The sequence below is a fragment of the Borostomias antarcticus genome, assembly GCF_949987555.1.
Source record: "Borostomias antarcticus genome assembly, chromosome: 7".
Taxonomy (NCBI): Eukaryota; Metazoa; Chordata; class Actinopteri; order Stomiiformes; family Stomiidae; genus Borostomias; species Borostomias antarcticus.
Genome location: NC_140240.1, coordinates 23,325,372 through 23,346,130, shown reverse-complemented (window position 1 = coordinate 23,346,130; position 20,759 = coordinate 23,325,372). Strand labels below are relative to the sequence as shown.

The following is a 20,759-nucleotide window of genomic DNA, read 5'->3' as shown; positions in this document are numbered from 1 at the left end:
TGGAATGTGGAACATTGTCGGTAGAGGGCGACAGTGGCATTTCATACAACACGGGGAGTCATCACGGTAGGCAACCACGCTTCCAAATGAGGCCCTATTACATGTCACTCATCCTTTTTTTTTTTTTTTTTTTTTTTTTTAAACCTACCTGAATATAATTCTATGTCCATCCATCCACCATTCAATTCAGTTAAACTAGCATTAGCTTTGATGCAATGAACAGGTATCCTAGTGCAGTCGAGCGTTGTTGTTGTTGTAGTAAAGATAGGCTAATATGCCAGTACCCTGATAGGCTATGTAGTCCTATGCCGCACGAAAAGTCAGTTTCTGTTTGAAGTGTTCTCCAATATTGATGTGCAGGGACACTTTAACATAGCCCATCACATCTTGCTCCCATGCTAATTCTGAGCATCGTTTAAACAAACTTATTAAAGTAGCACGTTGGCTTGGCTTATTTCCAGAAGGAGTTCTTGAATGAGCAACAGAAGATTTGGCTTTTTCCCCCCACACGTTTTATTTTATTTTGCAGTTTGGTCACCATTCAATTAATATTTCTGAAAAGTGTACACAGTAAAGCATTAATTTAAGAACATGATACAAAAAAAAAAAGTATAAAAACATTTTGATGTTCATTTAAAAATAAAAGTGCATGTAGAGTAGACATTTGCAATTTTACCACTTTTTTTGCAAACACATCAAGTCATGCTTATAATGACAAATTAAAGATAAAACCCATACAAGCATGTACTTTTGTAAACGGAATGTGCTGCCACAGGTCAATGTCCAAATGACTATACAGTGTGCTACATCAAAGCATTTACTTTTCACAAACCCCATATAGCCTATACAATTCTTCTCACTTTTGATTCAGTACAGACGTGTAGCCTACTCTCGTCTGCTTTGCAACAGTCCAGTGTCTTATTGCACACTGCAAAATGAACACCTACAGAATACAAAAGCTATACCTTGATCTAAAACAACAGCAGCGTCTTTTACCATTTAAGTAACGTAGCAACACAGGACATTGAGTAAACACCAGAGCAACAGTCACTCTCTCCCCTCCTCCTCCACCCTACAAAATGCACTCTTTGAGTGGGTTGAGTTTTCTTCCAAAACCCTCTCAGTCTCTAGAGCCTATCCTCTCTCTCCCTATCAGATCTCCTGCTTGAGAGCTGAGAATGTTATCGGAGTTGTTTTGGCAGTTCATTTCAGCTCCGAACAGAATCAGTGCTTCACCTGATCCCTGCAGATTGTTATCAAATCTCTCTCTCTCTCTCTCTCTCTCTCTCTCGAAAGTCCAGCAGCACTACCGAGGGTCCACGGCCCCCGGCTTCTCTCCTCTCCCCCACCCCCCCCCGCCGGAACCCGCGCCAGCCGCGTTAGGAGAGGATGCAGCTATTGGTCTTGTTCATGGGCGGCCTGTCGCTCACGTCCTTGGGGAAGGTCTCCCGGCGTCTGCGCAGGGCTGGGCTCAGCCGGCTGGGCAGGTTGGCCTGCTGCAGGAGCTCCTTGAACACCTCCACCACGTTGTCGTTCTCCTTGGCCGACGCCTCCAGGTAGCTGCCGTTCCAGTCCGTCTCCACCGTGGTGGACAGGACGTCGCCGCTCGCCACCCGCCGCTCGCAGCCGGCGCGGTCGGACTTGTTGCCCACCACCACGATGGGCGTGGCCTTGTCCTCCTTGACCTCCAGGATCTCCTGGCGGAGGCTCTTGACGGCCTCCAGGGACTCGGGGTCGTCGACGGCGTAGACCAGGGCGAAGGCGTCGCTGTTGCGGATGCTCAGCTTGCGCATGGCCGGGAAGGAGTAGCTGCCGGCCGTGTCCAGGATCTCCATGGTGACCAGGACGCCACCGATGTCGTACTGCCGGCTGTGGAGCTCCTCCACCGTGCGCCGGTGCTTGGGCTCGAAAGTGTCCCGCAGGAAGCGCTGGATCAGGGCGGTCTTGCCCACGCCAGCCGCCCCCAGGAACACCAGGCGCACCTGCCTCTTCTCTGTCACCCCCAGAGACATGGCGTCAGGCCGGTCGGTTAGTCAGTCTAAAAGTGTCCTGAAACTGGCCCCTCTCTCTCTGTCGCTCTCTGTGGCTTATCTGCGGCCACAGCTGTAGAAACCCGAGACAAAAGTCGGACGCCGTCCCCAGCTGAAGTTCCTCTTTAAAATTAATTAATCAGCTGCACTCGGGCTTATTGACTAGCGTCTGAAAACTGAAGAAAGATATTTCTTGATTTTGATGAGTGCTCCGAGTTGTGGCTGCTCCCTCTGCCTCTTGTCGCCACACACAAGCCGTCCTCATTTTATGAGTGTTTTGGATGGCTGGGATTCTAGGCCGGCCAATCAGCGCGCAGCAGCCTGTCGGAGTGTAGGATTCCCGGCGGCCAATGGCAGGGCTGCATGTGAAGCGAGATTACGAGAGAAGTGTACAAACAGGAGCTGCCGGTGCAGAGAAAACGCTACGCGAGCAGAGCCCCATATTATCATTCCAGGCAGGGAGGGAAGCGCTGCCTGTTCATCCGTATGTATTCTGGCATTACGTGCGCACAGGGGAAGGAAACGTAAAAAGCATAAAGGTTTAAATCCTCTGGAGGGTAGGCTATTCTATAGAATTTTAATGCACGCTCTAGCTTGGATCTGGATGCAGGGTGGTCTTGGTGCTATTGATCGTACTGCCCCCCTCCCCCCAGCGATTGTACCTCATACACCTTTGTCGTTGTGATCGATCATTCCCCATGTAGGTGTTAATTAAAGCCCCTGGAACCAGATGCACCTTGTGTCGTGTGTTCTCTGTCAACATCTCACTGTGTGATCGATGTGCCCCTCGTTTGCCGGCACATTAAACCGCGATTGGAATGAAGAACGCTGACGGTGAAAAGCTCGGCCTCGTCTTTGCTTTGATGTGTTCGCCTACCGGGGATCGGTGTTCCTCTTGGTCTAATCTGTCACGCGAAGAATCCATGCACGTGGCCGCGAGCACGCTGACTGCTGAAAAGGTCTCGAGCGCGCGTGTGTAGGCTACTACTGAATAATATGGCAATGCTCGCGCCGTTTTTCCACACAGTATGCGCAATATAGGCCTAGGCTACGAATTAGGCATTCGTCTAGATACATCAGTTAGCCTACATTTGGCATTTTCCGCATCGCTGCCGATTCTGATCATCACTGCCATTCATCTTAATTCCATTACAAATCAGGACTGCGCCTCCAAGACGTGAACCCGTGGCTCGGGCGACCTTTGGTAGGCTAAGGGTCAAGAAGCCGTCGGTGCGGAGGGGATTTGCCAATACTATGGCATTAGCGGGAGAGTGTTGCGTCTGTCAGATGCCGTATGGGGTGAGAGGAAGCGGGCTCCACGGTCCCACCTAAATTTCCCCCCGAGGGACGTGCGGCGCCTCGTAGCCTACCCGCCCCGTCAGGTCGGCGGCGGAGCGGGAACCGCCACTATCCTCCGGGGACGCCGCTGTACCATGCCTGACGAGAGAGAGACGAGTTAAAGGAGTAGTAAAGGGAGAATGCATGTTTAGCCCTGTTTTAATGTTAGCCTACTTATGATCATATACAATGGTTCAGATCAAAACGTTGACAAAACTAGCACTTTTGAGAAAGTCTGATAATTGCTCTACCACCGTTTTGGTCATAGCCTACAATGGATGTGGGTGGGCATCTTGAAAAATCATTCAAAAACATGCTAAACTCTCAATTTCAAAGACAAGAAACTCACCAAGGTGTTAGTTGGCGTTCTGACATATAATTCGCCATAAAGTAAGATTCTAGTTCATCTGAAAAGGCTTTTAAAAAAAAGTTTTTTTTAGCATAGAACTATTTAGTTGCAGCACATACGTGTGTAAACATCCACAAACTAGGTAGCCTAGCAACATAAACAATAACAATACCTACCGTAAGTAGTTCCGCTTCCCGAATCCCCTCTTGATCTACACATCTACTACGGTCGCTTCAATACAAGTCAATGGATTTCATAAAATGATCAATAAAACCCTACAGGATCCATACTTTGCGGCGAATTTGATGTCAGAACACCAACGGACACCAATTACCCCTCGGTGAGCTTCTTGTCTTTAAAATTGAGAGTTTAACATGTTTTTGAAAGATTTTTCAAGGTGCCCATCCACATCCATTGTATGACCAAAACGGTGGTAGAGCAATTTCAGACTTTCTCAAAAGTGCTAGTTTTGTCAACGTTTTGATCTGAACTATTGTATATGATCATAAGTAACCTTAAAACAAGGCTAAACATGCATTTTCCCTTTACTACTCCTTTAATACATTTAATTGCAGCTGAAACGGTGGTGGCTTTGGGGGGGGTCAGGTATCTGGTACGCAGTGGTGCCAGTGCGCCAGCGAGACGATATGGTCCCAAAAGAGGTGTATTCCTACATTATTTTGCCGTTTGATTGACGTCTGGCATTTGATTGACACCTCTCGTCTTGTCGGAGCTGTGCGTCGTGGGTAACAGAGCCTGATCCCGCCGGAATTTCCCTCGGGGACGCCGTGACTGGCGGCGGAGCAAAGCATCGTGGGAGCGCGGTGTCATGCGTGCAGACGACGGCGGCGGAGGACCGACGCACTGTTCCCATGAGGAATTTCTAATCAGTGTTCCAGAAGGCTCAGAATGCCCGCGGTCGGGATGACCTCATAGGCCGTCCTGGCACGGTAACCCAGGGTCGAGGGGGACCCATTTTTGTCAGTTTCACCCATCCTCAACTAGGCCTAGGCCTACCCATTTCTGGGAGACATTATTTTACCCGTAGAGGGAAGGAGGGATGTTATATTGGAGCGATAATATATTAGGGGTATTTTATTAGCAGGTGGTTGTGAGATTATGTCCTCCAGTAGATCCGGCTTCATGTCACTGTGTTCTTCCTCCCCCATGGTTTATAGGAGGGGCGCGTGACCACAGATGTGTGACGCTGGCGTACATGCTACATTACCATTCCTGTAGCCCTGTCCAGAGGTCTGCTGTGACATCGGGGCATGGACATTGTCAGGTAAAAACCTCCATGAAGAGGTTGTTTTCTCTCCAAAGCTTTCCAGTAGTTGTCCGCCTCTGAGCTTGGTGTTCCCTGTCGGGATGCAGTGCCCAGGGTGAGGCCTTACCCTTTGTTGTCATTACTAATGGGACCTAATTGTCCTCTGCGTGTGTGTGTGTGTGTGTGTGTGTGTGTGTGTGTCTGAGTATGTGTGATTGGGAATCACGTGGCACGCCTTGCAGTCTTTCTCAGGGCTAATTGCCCCCCTGTTCAGCGTCCCTCAGAAAGGCCGTCTCCATCGTCTAGGCGCTTTCAGACCGTGCGCTGGAGTGTGCCACTTGATTGAGCACTCAAACACAATCACAAGGACATTCTGTACTGCAGCCATTACACAGACTGTAGTCGTGACTGAATATACACTTTTACAAACGACCATATTGCAGACTTTAACCAGATTCAGATTTCTATTCTGCCAAGGCTTCCGTCTAGGCTTGCACCTACGAGGAATTTGACTTGGTCTGTTGGCGCATGATAATAAAAACAGTACAAGACTGGACAGTGCAAAATACAATAGTGAAGGGATACAGTATAATATACAAAATAATCTACAAAAATGTACATAATAGGCAAAAACAGTGCAAGAACAAGGCAGGACAGTGTTCATTACCAATCATTAATACGCAGTTTTATGACTGTGGCCTAGTCACACATTTTCACTATTACCCATCTAAAATATCTGATCATCAAGTCCGAATTAGTGTATTTTTTAGATTCTTATTTTTATTCTAAGATGAATGGCAAAATTTGGTCCTACGTCAATATGTCCGTGTCTGTTCGATAGAGATGACGTTTGAGCCGATTCTTTCACCGGTTGGCATCAGTCCGAGAGTCACAATGGAAATGGAAATTTGAATCCCAGCTCCGGGAGCTGTTACATCTTCAGACAATAGGCTGTCTCGTGGCTCTGGTTACGGGGCCTGGGTGTATTCAGTCAGAGTGTGGTCCCCCCGGGGCCTCCAGTGTGTCGGAGTCCTATGTCTGGCCTGGGAGGAACAAGTACTGTTGTCGTCCGCGTCAAGACATCGGAGAGGTCTGATGGAACACAAAGAAACACACTTGGCCCGTGTTCAACATTGTAACAGAAGACGGTTACAGGAGACACACTTATTACAAGTATTCAAGGATGTTTATTTGTCTTGTGTACAAGATACAGACACCACATACAATGAACTGGAAAGTTCAAATGTTTTGCCATTTATGCTTTTCTGGTTGAGAAATTGTGGTCCATTAATGTTCTTGGCAAATGCCTTGAACTTGGTAAAGGTATAGGACCATAGGGGCTATAGTCACATCTCAGTTTGAAGGAACCTGAAGGACATGGTATCTAATAGTGTCAGCCACACGACAGGGTGAGTATTGACCGTGTCATGCTGCTGGGCAGAATGCATGATGGGAAATAATGCATGGAATGACTTTGAGCGAGAACATTATGGATAATCCCATAACCAGGATTCCCATCTGTCTTTGACCGCACCTCTTTGGTCAGTGATTTATAGACTTAATATCTCACCATTATGGAAAATCAATTTTCTATCACCTTATCGTTCCTTGGACACATTCCGAATGGACAATACCTGTCTATCACGGTCTCTAGGTCCCCTCCCCTGTTAATCTAGCAATATAAACCTAAGTGGGCACACTGAGATGTCCATGTCATTAGAGACCATGTTCTGGGTATTCAGGTCACATGCTGTGGCAATCAAAACCCCATCATTTTATATCACATGATTTCCTTAAGTAGCCTGCAGTAAAAAACAGATTTTTATGGTTTTAATCTTTCCTTTTACATTAGAAATGCGGGGAAATCTGATTGGGAAAGCCATGTCATACGCACAATTAGCTGAGAAAACAAAGTGTCCGTCTGCGATGCGGGAAGTCACGCGGGTGTCCGTTCCGATCGTCATGGTTATGGCAGTCTTATTATGGTAACGGCACTTAGCACTGCCAGGAAAAGGGATCTTACTGTAAGTCGTACACTACTGGTTCACGTATCCCACGTGCGTAATAGTACCAACATCAGCACGATGGATATTTCTTAGTTCTTTTCACAGACATACTGATACGGCAGCTTCTTAAAGGTATTGGCTTTTGTGTGCATGTGTGTGTGTGTGTGGCCTAGGCTTTTGTCTGGTTGTCCATAAAACATTACTAAAATGGCCGCCACCCTATGGGGCCCAACGCTCTTCTTTGTATTCACTGGGGATGGACGCTCCTGATGAAGGAAAGTGAACTGGGGTGGTGCGGGTTGTGTCAGAGGTCATTGACTGCATGTCGCACATGGCACGTCTCACCTATTAGCTCAACCCCGACAGGTGAGAGGTCAGGCACAGGTGAGAGGTCAGGCAGAAGCTCTCACAGCACCGTGTCTCAGAGTCCAGGTGGCAGGTCCAGAGAGGAGAGGAGTATCGTTTCCATGTAGAGTCAGATTCAATGTGTACCGCGTGTGTGTGTATTAAAGAGTCAACGTGTGTCAGAGCCTGTGTGTGTGTCTGTGTGCACGTGTGTGCATGACGGGGCTTGTGTATGTGTGGTCAGTGTCTGTCAGAGTCTCTGTGTGTGTATACAACCCCCCCACCAGTGACAGCCTGCTCTCTGCCTCAGCAGTTTAGGGGAAAGCTATGCCTCTGGGGGCATTCAACAACAAAACCCCACACCTCTGTGCTCTGCTAATGTCCGACAACATCATGTCTGAACCTCATGGCCGTGCGGGGGGGAAATTGCAGGCGGGGCACCTACGTAGACGCGTCGTCCTTCCTCCCGCGCCGCCTGTTACATCCACGTGGAAAGCTTATCTTTGAGTCCGTAAGTGAACGGCAGCGAGGGAGGAGGGGATTTTGTCGAGGAATCCAGGGAGAAGCAGGATCAGTGATATTAACGCATCATCCTGTGCTGTTTATATGAATTGGAATTGGTAATGCCTGCAGATCGCGGGACTGTGGGTCCGGGTGCTGAAATGACGGGAGGATATTTGAACATGACAGCGGAACCCCAAAGCCATTAATAACAATACCATCTCCCAGCCCAGCTGCATAGTCTGGGACGTTTTCAATCAAGTCATAACGTGCCTAGACTGACTCAACGGATGTAGGTTTTGGGGATGAGCCTTGTCATTCGCTTATTCCTGCCCAATAAGTGTCTTCTTAAATGTCTTCTTACGAACTTCGTAAGACCAACCCTAAGAAAGATCCCCGCCGGATTCATGAACGCGTGGAAATGTGTTCTTAAACCGCCAAAGTGTTCTCAGCTGTGCTCCCCTTCTTAATTTGAATGCGCGTTCTCGTACACCTGAATTTGCATACACAAACGCCCCTACTACAGGGTCGTGTGCACACAGAATCCCCAGACAGCGCGGAAAAAGTTGAGACGTTCCCAATTGACATGCTTGATGTTCAAGGTCACGTGCAAATTCGAAGTTTTATTCGTCACATGCAACATATCAGTAAAAAGAGCAGTGAGATGTTTCTCTGCTGGCTCTTATAATGTGCACACTAAGCTTAAGCAAGGTGGGAAAAAACAATACAAAATAACAATAGAAAACAAGACGGTATATGAACTTTTAATACAAAATGCAAAATATATAGCCTACATGAAAGGGATGGGACATGCTGAGAGCAGATGATTAAAGTGTACTGTTTAGTTAAATGCAAGAGTAGGCTACTTGTGGATCCTGATATGCCCTATCTATATTATGTAGGCCTATATTGTAGTTATGGATATTCACATGTTTATTTACGGAATGTAGATGTGTCCATTCTGACGACTATAGAATATAAGGTGCTGTTGTGCTGAGTCTGAGTATAGCGACTGAGTTTAGTGCTTATTTATTCATTCACTGCCATTTGCAGTGTCTGTGTAGGGCTTTTATTTATTTTAGCCAGATGCCTCGTAGAATCATGACTATAAATGAAACATAATTGGAAATGATACAAATATTCTCGTATTTATTATTATTATTTCAAGCCTAGGATGTCTGTAGAATTGATGTGAATGCAATCACCTCGGATTTCTCATAAATTCAGCCCTTGCGAACGGGCGCACTCCAATCTGGCCTACCTACGACTGCATTTCCGCATTCTTAAATCCTGTTCTTAGATAAGAACAAATCCAAGATAAGAAACCATTCAGGAATGCCAGAATTGTCCCTGGAACTTCGAAAGTGGAGTTAAGAAGAAATTTCTTCTTAACTGCGTTCAGGAATGAAGTCCATTGTGTTTCCGTAGAATGGAACCAGATGTGGATGGTTGAATGTACCAGATGTAGAAGGTTGAATGTACCAGATGTGGAGGGTTGAATGTACCAGATGTGGAGGATTGAATGTATCAGATGTGGATGGTTGAATGTACCAGATGTGGAGGGTTGAATGTACCAGATGTGGAGGGTTGAATGTACCAGATGTGGAGGGTTGAATGTTCCCCGTTTACAATTGATCTGCATCTGGAGTGGAGCCAGTCCCTTATGTTTATGGACAGGAGATAAGCAGAGGGCAGGCACCGTGGACCGTGGGCACACAACACACACATACACACACACAAACACGTGTGTGTGTGTATGTTGATGCCTGTATGTCCCTATGCTCTGTGTTTTGGGGGTGCTTTCACACCTGCCTTGTTTAGTTCGGTTAACCCGTACCAAAGTTTGCGTTCCCTCTTGGTGTGGTGCGTTTGGGCAGGTGCGAATGCAGCCATCGCACTCTGGTGTGCGACCGTACCAAGTGACACAAGGACCGTACCAAGTGAACTCTGCTACGGTCCTTGTGTGGTGAGAACATGATCCCACCTCGATTTGACCAAACTCTAGAAAAAAATACACATTATTGGATTATACCAGCTCCCGTAGCTAGCCGTCTGTAGTGACATCAGTGCTGTGTCACGGCACCGCCGCGTCAGCCTCGTCCACCTCCTCAGCCCCCTGACCCTGGCCCGAGCCCCGGTTCTGATGCCGGTCCCAAGCCTGTCCCTGTCTCTCCAGTGCCGGACTCCGTTTCCCCCAGCACCTCCCAGAGCCTGTAGTGGGAACTGCGGGCACGTCTGCGGTCACAAGCCAGACACGCCCCCGATCCACACCTGCCGTGCATCACCTTGATTGCCTCTCCTCCACACCAAGGGCGTAGGTTTTGTTTCAACATTGGTAGGGACCATATAACAGTGTAGCCTGCATACACAATTTCTGCTGGGGACGAGAGGTTAAACATCTTAAATATGCATATATTTATGAAATTGAATAATACTAATACAATGTTCTTAGTGTATCACATCCTGCCTGCTGCTGTGTCCCTCCACTCTCTCTCTCTCTCTCTCGACTGCTGCTGTGTTTCATATATAAAAATGATTTGATAAAAATAGAGATTTTCATTGGATTTTTAGACTGACATTCAACTCATAAATTGATATATCTGTCCATTAGGGAGTCACAAAATATCAGACATTTAGTAGGCAATACCAATTGAGAAATTCCACAATCCTGGATACCCAATTCGATATCATAGTTGGAAAAAATAAATCCCATGTACTTCAACATACAGTACACTACTTTATTTAAAACACCCTCCGGCCAATACAGTGAGAGGAAAATTATGAGATTCCAGTTAGCAAGTATACGTTAGCTAATAACTGTAAGAAAACAGGCTACACAGGGACGGGGTTGTATAAAGAAAAACAGACCTGAGTCCTCATAAAAGTAACGTTAACGGCTCTCATGGGCTGGCTAACCTCTAGATAACGTTACCTTATGAGTATTCAGTTTCCCCTATAATTGTAATAAGAACCCCTGTCAGGCTAAAACAATGTATTTATTTTTAAATTAAAACTTACGATTTTAATATCACTGAAGTTTTTTAGCATAAGTTAATGGGAATTTAATATGGCGAAAATTAGCATCACGTCTAGCACAGACTGGGTTTGACAAAGCTATAGCTAATAGCTCATCGGCTAGTATGCTGACACTAACGGTCGTTAGTTGTGAGGACGCCGTGATGTCCCATTCAATTAAATCTCTGGTGGGCAGCTAATGTAGACCTATAATAATGTAATGGCTGCTGCTATCCTAATGTTACAGGATGATAGAAGCCGTCTTAACAGTTTGCTAGCTAGCCAGCTTATAGGCTATCACCAGTTGATAATTTGCCACAATGGAAAGACAAGTGATGTTAGTTTAGGTAAAGTTAGCTAGCACCAACCAGCTGGTTTTCATGTGGCTAATGCCTAACGTTAGCTACTTAGTTTACCAGTAGCTAGCTAACCTAGCTAACGCTAATGTTACTTACAGTTACAAAGCTCCTGATATCCCTCATCCTCTTCGGAGGGGGAGGCGACATTGTGGTGGATGTACCTAAATGGTTGTCAGAATAACTGTATGGCTCGCGGTCAGCGTCTCGCTGTTGGTCTTCAGATCCAGTGAAAATGCAACAATCTATCTCAGCCAAATGAGCCAATCAAACGTGAGTTTACATTTTTTTTTTTTATATAATGGGATGGCATATTCACGTGGAGGAAAGGGGTAGGCTAACGGTCTAATGTAACTCCGAACATAATGCAAATTAACTCACTCAAAATGGTACCAATTCTGTCCTTCCAAACTATGGGAAGGCCATCTAAATGATCTAATATAACTGCACTCCAAAGATAATGCGAACAAGGTTGCTTAAAAGTTGGTAGGGACAATTTGGGCCTCCCAAAATGTTGGTAGGGACATGTCCCGACCGTCCATACGAAAACCTACACCCTTGCTCCACACCTCAACGCACCTGGTCCTGATCAGCCAATCGCCAGCAGGATAAGAAGCCGGTCCACACAGCCCTCTGTGCCAGATCGTTGACTCACCAAGTTGGTAATTAGCGGCTCCAGCCTTACCTAGCCTAAGATTTCCTAAGCCTCACCTTACCCTGTTCTCCCTGTCTTCCCAGTATCCTGCTCCTGCCTGACCCACGCCTGTACGATTACCCTGCTCCTGCCTGACCCACGCCTGTACGATTACCCCGCTCCTGCCTGACCCACGCCTGTACGACAACCCCGCTCCTGCCTGACCATCGCTTGTACGACTACCACGCTCCTGCCTGACCCACGCCTGTACGACAACCCCGCTCCTGCCTGACCATCGCCTGTACGACTACTACGTCCCCGCCTGACCCACGCCTGTCTACGGACCACATTACTGCCTGCCTCTCCCCGGATCTCAATAAACGTGCCTACGGGCTTTCACCCCAATCGTGTCTGCTCTTGGGTCCTCCATCAAAACCCTAACATGCTGAACTGGTGTAGGCGGCATTCGGGCATACCTGGATCTGCGGTAATATTGTCGGCTGATGACGATGCCACGGTTCCGGAAGATTCTTAACACACGCCTCCTCCTGCACTGTCTCAATATGCGCTTCCGCAGCAGCGACTCATTTTCAAACCGTACAGTTTGCATATAGTGGTTAATGCAGACTATATAATACAGGACGGCCAGTTCCCTGATCAGTCCCAGTAGATTTGTCTCCATTGTGCTCTTTCTCTTCACTTCTGCTTTTTTTTTACCTGATCTCCCCTGTGTAATTCTGACCAATTACAGAGCAGTTTGGGTGCTCCCTCCCCCAAAAATCTGACCAATAAGTGAAATGAGCATGTATTTTGGTCTAGGTTTGTGTCTGCGTGCATGTGTTGTGTGTGTATCTTTGTGTCTGTCTTTCTATCTGTGTATCTCTGTGTACAGTGTGTGTGTGTGTGTGTGTGTGGGCTTTCAGATGGCCTGTCGTTCCTCATCCGCCTCAGCAGAGTGATGGAGAGATCAGCTGCGCCTCGTTCCGTCGGCGTCGGGCCTGTCACATCTCCGGCGTGGCGACGCGTGAGCGCTCAGCACAGGATCAACGAAATGACCCGGAACGTTCTGGGAAAAACGATAGAGACTCTGCTCTATCCTCGTCCGTGGCTATCTCCCCCACGCACACAGAGGTGTGGCGTTTGTAATAGGATCGTGATGAGCGACAATGAGCAATCATCTGGTGTTTTGGCCGAAATGCTTGAAGGTCTAAAGAGTAAGTTGTGAAGGTCTCCATGCAGATGGATGGGTGGATGGACGGATGGATGGATGGTCACACACTGTGATGCTAACGGGCTGTGACTGTAGATACCCAGGTCTCTTGTCGACTGTTGAGAGAGAGCACGGAGCAGGGACTGGAGATTGATTGATCTGGTTACACTTGTGATGAGTCGTACTGTGCATATGTACAGTACAAGCACCTGGACAAGCCCACTTGCGGTGCATTAGTAAGAGCTTCACTGCGTGCGTGCGTGCGTGTGTGTGCCGCCTGTGTGCATAGGAAGGGTGTTATCTGTTGTGCAGTTCAGCTTGTATCTCTGTCCTGCATATTATTCTGCCCACTAAATAACCATATTCCCTTTTCAGCATGACCCCACAAAATTATTCAAATTTCACCCACCACTGCACTAAACAATTATCCTTAGCTTGATTATGCACCACTTCAGCCGACCTCCTCTGCTTCTTCACATGGCAGTACAAGTCAGCTCCGTGCAACTTATATAAAGTCTCAATTATGATGGGAAACATGACTGTTCACACTCTTTGCCTTTGAAGGGCTCTGTCCCAGAAACACACACATGGATGTGCCCACCCCAGACCATATCTGGGACAGGCTGTGCAGATATATATCACTATTACTTTTTGTTACTTTTGGCAGCTGGCAGCTGGCAGCTGAGTCACTGTGGTTCACCACTCCGCGTTTATCATGCTAATGCTAGTTACAGTGCGATAAGTATGACCGCGGCGTCACCGTTGACCTTTGTGCTCCTTTGTGCTTCAAACCGCCGTATCTAGGACGGCGTGGGTGCAGGGTACGGCACGTGTGCTCCACCCCCCCACCCCCACCCGGAGGTTGCCGTTGGCGCTGAGGGCGTTGGCGGCACGGAACAGGCGCCTTGGCTGGCTGGGTGGTAATGAAACACATTACACAGGTCCTAATGGAGTCGACTGTCACCTACTTTGAAGTGGTGATTCATGCCTGCAGCATCAGAGTTTCCTTGATGACTGCTGAACACTTTTTCTTACTGAAGGCTTTACTGAGGATGGCTGGGATGCGGGCTACTGTACAGTTACTTCACTTACTCTAGACAAACGTACTTATCATAAGTAACGGATGGATGGATGGATGGATGGATGGATGGATGGATGGATGGGCGGGCGGGCAGACAGACAGACAGACAGACAGACAGACAGACAGACAGACAGACAGACAGACAGGATCTAGGATAGGCAGGCAAGCAGATAGATGGATAGATAGATAGATAGACAGACACAGACAGACAGACAGACAGATAGATAGATAGATAGACAGACAGACAGACAGACAGACAGACAGACAGACAGACAGACAGACAGACAGACAGACGGACAGACAGCATCAATGCCATTTATAAACTACAGTCTCATAGGTATGGGTTAATAACTCTTTAAGTGTTTGCAGGAGAATAAGGGATGGGAGCGTGCCTTGTTTCTGTCCTGGAAAGTGCAACAACAGGTTATGCAAGAAACGCTTCTTTGAATGACTCAAAACACAGATTCACGAAAGCATGCTAAATGAACCATCAATGTTCATCTTCATCACCACCGCTATCAGAACTACTGCCATCACCTTGCCTGCCACCATCATCATCATCATCATCATCATTGTCTTCATCATCTTCACGGTCTCTGTCCTCCTCCTCCTCCTCCTCCTCCCCCCGGAGCAGACAGAGGAAGACTGACTCTGCCTCCAGACCTGAGTAACTGTTGTCGTCTGTCTGCTCCTCCTCGGCTCATCCCACTGACCCACTTCTCCTGACGGCTGCGGGCGGACGAGAGACAGAACCAGAGGGAGCATGAGAGGGGGGGGGAGAGGGAAAGAACACGAGACAGAGAGAGAGAGAGAGAGAACATGAGGAGGAGGAGGAGGAGGAGGAGAGTGATTGTAACAGGAGATGGTACATGGCAATGAGGAAGTGACTCTTACACGGCACTGAGGAATCCTCTGTTGGCAGCTGGGGTGATAAGCTCCTAACTCATGCCCGACACATGACCCACAATTAATGTCCTGCTTTCAGAAGTCTGCCCATGGATTTTTGTCCAGTCACTGATGGGTTAGTTTTTTCCCCCAAAGAAACCAGAACTTGTTGGGTGGCAGTGTGAAAGAGCTTCTGTTCTGAGCTGAATTGTGACATACTACTGTACTGTACTGTACATGTTATGGAGACCCAGTTCTGTTTGTTTTGTGTTCGGACCAGGATACAAGGTGCTGAGGACTCATCTCCTGTAGTTCAAAGCGAGCAAAACCCAATAACAGCAGATATAACACGCATTGAGGCTAAACAATTTTCTACTGTATCTAAAGGAAGTAAAAAATATATAATAAAAACTTTTCCAACTACCACAGTTACTTCAGGTCAACAGCTAACATTAGTGTGTCACTGTGATTCATTCATAGATCTGGGCCACTGAAACATCTTTCAAGTTCAATTGTTTTTGTAGCAAAATTCACAGGTGCAAAACCCGGCTTCAGGAAGTTCAAATACTTACCATGTATTTGCTTCATCCTTGCACTAAACCACAAAATACTTCCCCTACAGTAACTAAATGCACAGTACAAGCGTCCCTTTCTGATTGGCAGGTATTACTGTGAAATTTAAATTTCTAAGAGCACTTGATCAGGTCTGATGTTTTGCAGCCTGGGCAAATTGCATTTATTATGCAGTGTATATTTAATTGAAATTCAGCCATGGATATTTTTTATAACATCACACCCTTTGCATAAGTGCATAAGAGCCAAACTGTGTGTGCACAAATACCACAACTTCAGATAAAATCGCCACACACCCTTTCTGACTGTACTATGCAATTAGATAGGAGCTTATCACCCCAGCTGTCAAGAGGGAGTAGATTCACTTCCTCCACGCCATGTAACAGCTCCTGTTACAGTGACTGTTTTCGCCACTATCTTTCAATCGCTCTCTCCCTTCCTGCTCCCGCTGTGTCTGTCTCTCCTCCGCCCGCCACCATCAGTAGCGGGTAGTGGGAGGAGCCAGTCTTCCTCCATCTGTTCCAGGTAGGAGGAGGACAGAGACTGTGAAGGTGATGAAGACAGTGATGATGATGATGAAGGTGGCCGGCAAGATGACGATGTTAACGTTGGTGGCGGTGGTTTTGATAGCGGCGGTGATGAGGACGAACATCAATGACGTTCAGAATCACAATCGGCTTTATTGCCGGGTAGTTTTATAGTAGGAATTTGTTTTGGTCAGCTGATGCATAACTGATGGAGACAACATTAGACAGGGTGCAAGGACAAGACGGGACAGTGCGAAGACAGGACAGTGCAAATCTACTTGGAGATGGCAGGAATGATGACGGCGATAACAGCCTCGTCACGACCCCTGGCCTCCTGCTTCCGATCCAGTCTAAGTGGTGCGAATCACATTTTGCATGCTTCAAACACATGGTTAGTATTGTAACTTTCTGAAACCGGGTTTTACACCTGTGAGTTTCGCTACAAAAATAATTGAACTTGAAAGATGTTTCAGTGGCCCAGATCTACGAATGAATCACAGAGTGACACACTAACATTCGGTGTTGATCTGAAGTAACTGTGGTAGTAGGGAACATTTTTATTATATATTTTTGATTTCCTTTAGATGGAAAATTGTTTAGCCTCAAGCTGTGTCATACAGTATATGCTAAATTGGGTTTCACTCGCTTTGAACAGGAGATTACAGCCCAGCACCTTGTGGCCTGGTCAGAACACAGAACAAACAGAACTGGGTCTCCATAGCACTTACAGTACAGTATGCTCTTTCACACCGCCACTCAATCAAATGTTTCCTCATTTCTGGAAACGAATTCTGGTTTCTTTGGAAGAAAATAAACAAGTTCTGTTTTCTTTGGAAGAAAATAAACAAGTTCTGGTTTCTTTGGAAGGAAATAACCTGACAGTGACAGGACATGAATCCATGGTGACTAAATATGGGCCGCGTGCTTTGTCTCTTTACACACTGGTTGTGTGTGAGTGCGTGCATGTGTGCGTGTATGTGTGTGTGAGTGAACTTATCTACTGGACCCTGTGTTTTTTTGTGTGTTTTTTTAACTTTTCAAACGATCAGTACATGTTCTTTAGACACGGCGGTCTACAAACATAATTCTTTCAATGTTCTCTATCCCATAATAACCCAAAGCCCAGAGCTATACCCAGCCACATACATATGTAGCCTGTAGTCCCAATAAAATGCAGACACAGCTGGAGGTCACGTAATCATCACTCTCAAGCCACGTATGACTGAAACGCCATTGCCCCAAAAGGACACTCATTATTTTTGACTAAGAATAGCCTGTCATATTATGTAAATATTCAATATTTGAGATGTGAGAACAGGAGATGGGGGCTGTCAGGTCGATGAGTTATTAGTGGCTCACACCTCCTTAGGGCAAGTCATTAGCCCTGTAGGGTCACAAAATGGCCGCCGGCCCAGATTCTGAAAACTGAAGTAAAATAGAAAGATCTACTGTTTTTAAAGAGATGTTTTTTAAAGTATATATAGTAAACATGTCTCTCTTAATGCTGCTCACTGACCCTGACCAGATGTTATCAGATGTACTGTACCTTTTTTTTAGAGAGCTTCAACGATTGAGGAGACATGACCTTGTTTTACAAATGAGTTTCCCCTTTGTCATGTCTGAAAAGAGGAGGGCAGATGCTATCGGGGGAAAGAAAACATGAAAACATTTGGTCTTTTTTTTTGGAAGTGCCGCTGAACATCGGGGTGTTACACATGCGTGCATGTGTGTATGCGTGCGTGTGATGATGACGATGATGAAGAGACAGAAAAAGGACGCCAATTAGAACAGATGTGTGCTCTCTATTACCCAGGAAGGAGCTTGGACACGAACCTGTCTCCAATAATGAATGGTAATGCTGATGCTAATGAAAGCTCACTGCTGATTAAATGTGCCTCCAAGCTTGGCAGTTTGACATCTGCTTTCATGCTCGGTTTTGGTTCTGTTGAGTGACTAATGAACTGGAAATCAGGCCCTGTATTGGATAGATGGGGAAAAAAGAGGATTTGAGGATTGATGTCCTCCTACACACCTTGTCAGATTTTCACAAATCTCCCAGCTACGGATGTAAAGATAACTGGTATAATGATAAACCAGGATAAAAGTTGATTAAATGTATTGCTATAAAAGTATTATTAAAACCATAAAATTCACTGTACATACTGTCCAGCATCAACCAAAGTAGGCAACAGTCTCCAAGATGCATTGTTTTAATGTTTATGCAAACAAAAAGTGCATAGTGCTGCTAATTTTATTTGTGCTTTTCCAATATAGAACTTGGAGGAATGATTTGTGTGTATCACTAGTTTTTGAAAATTCTCAACACATTTTTGAATACCGCGATAATACTGATAACCGTGATTCACTATAATCGTGATGTGAAACTTTCATTCCGTTACATGTCTGCTCCCGGTACCCCTGCTGACATGTGATATGTGTACACAGTTTCTAAGGAACGATTGTTCATATTGCTGTGCCTGCTGTGAGACATTAGCAGTTAAAGCTACATGAAGGACAAATGTACAGGTATATCCAGTGGTTTAATCGATATACTGTATCCGACAACAAAGATATCCCAATTCGACCAGCGAAGCCAGTCAGCCTGGGATCACACAAGAGTACGGCTCCTACAGAGACACACTGTTGCCCTTGACAGCAAGGGCACCAACCAGCACCTCTCACGCAGAGCCTCACACACCAAAAATAATCAAAGATCCACACCCACTCGCCCTGACCTAGTGTATAACAACGGGTTACCAACGTGACGAGGTGTACACCCATGGGTTTCTTACCTAGCCCTTCTCCACAATGACTGCTGGAAACGGAGCACAAGGCTACAACTACAAAGACCCACACCAAACACTAGATTAACAGACAGAGCAAAAGTAGACCTACAGACAAACATAACAACCGTCGCCTGCTTTGCACAGGAAACATGACAGAATTATATAGGTGACAGGTCTTCCTCTGATTGGACGACACGGCAGCGGGGATGTCTGGACACAGGTGGAGTCGATGATTGGATTGACTGGGCACAGCGAGCACAACGACAAACACCTGGGTAAGACAGAACAGGGCGGACACATGCGAGGCTGTAACAGCCACACAGAGAAGCCTAATCAAACAACCCCACTCCCTCCCTACTCTCTCCATACAACTCACTGCTATCACACAAAACAGAAGAGCACTTTCCCCCTTTCCAGCCCCCCCCCCCCCAATGTTCTCTTATCTACAAATAATGTTGCCCCCCCCCCCACACACACACACACTCCAGCCAGAATCATTACTGTCTGCTGTGACTGATCGGGCTCGCGCAGCCCCCATCCCCAACTTGCGCTTCCAGCACCGGCTCGTCTGACAACCGCTCCCGGCACTTGAATTAAGACGACTTGTTGGCCGTACCCCTCCTCTCCACCTCCTCTCCTTTCTTCTTCTTACAAGTTATTACCATCCTCTTAAGTCACCTGTTAGTCATCCAGTCACTCCATTTGTCTCTCTCTCTATCTTTCTCTCTCTCTCTCTCTCTCTCTCTCTCCCCTGTCTCCCAGTTGATAAAACGAGGCTCTCTCTCCCCTAATGAGGTTGAAGTTAAATTACACCCGGGCTGTGGCCCAAAGTGCTTCTCTGTGGCATTTTGTGATTGGTTCTAAAACCCAATACCTCCCCTTCAGACGGTAAGGTGTCTCTGTAGGCCCCGGGGCAGATAGAGGTAATCACATCGGGCAACGTACAGGATACGGACGGCGTTCACTATGGTAAGACGAAGCGGTGCTTAGAAAGCACAGATCTCCTGATGTTCCCGATTCTAATCAGCTTAACGCTTCAGAAAGTTCCACCATGTTGTTTTAGAACAAGGCTGATATCAGTGGGTTCTGTGAGGAGGTGGCTGTCAGCGAGCCATTAAGAGGCTGGGGACGAGTCGGCATGGTCGTGACTTTTGGAATTGATTAATGCATTAAGAAAGCGAGTATAAAGTTTGCCAAAGGTATATTTGATAGGAGTGGAACTTCTGTCCTGTTTTTGCAGATATTCAGCAAACCTCCTCTGTCTCTGTCTATGATTCCAGGGAGGCGCCGCATGAATCACATAGACAGAATCTATACATTTGGCTCGTAAATGAAGCCCACCCTCACTCAACGTTATGTAAATTACACCTGTGAATCCCCTGGGTCCAAGACCTGGCTCCGGGCTATATGACATATTGTGCACATTGCACTGAATGAATGATATCTACTTTCCAATGCCTTATTATTCTCAGGAACTGGTAGTTAGGATGGTCTTATCTTTATAGGGAACTAGCTGGAGGGAAGGCCCAGCAGAGAGGGCATTCATTATGAGTTCTCTCTCTTTCTTTTTTTCTTTATGAATAAAATTGAAAACATCAGACTTCAGATTACATCAACCCCTCTTGATAATTTAGTGCTACTTAGGTAAGCCCACTACCTTAACAACTCTCAAAAAAGTCAGTATGAAATCGTCATGCTGTCAATTGGACACCATTCCCACCCCCTTCTTAAAGGAAGTACTTGAAACCGTAGGTCCCTCCATCATCTCCATTATAAATACCTCTATAGTCTCTGGTACTGTACCATCATCCTTTAAGCATGCCTTAATCCAGCCCCTTCTAAAGAAGCCTAGTCTT

At 46.5% G+C, this 20,759-nt stretch overlaps 1 protein-coding gene across 1 annotated transcript; it reads right to left on the bottom strand.

Annotated features, from left to right (window-relative positions):
* Positions 1 to 1,379: 1,379 nt before the first annotated feature.
* Positions 1,380 to 2,012, bottom strand: LOC311311205 (GTP-binding protein Rhes-like; the record flags this gene model as incomplete). The annotated part of the gene is made up of 1 exon (XM_084440877.1): positions 1,380 to 2,012. The coding sequence occupies one exon, from the start codon at positions 2,010 to 2,012 to the stop codon at positions 1,380 to 1,382; it is 633 nt and encodes a 210-aa protein (XP_084297003.1).
* Positions 2,013 to 20,759: the final 18,747 nt, after the last annotated feature.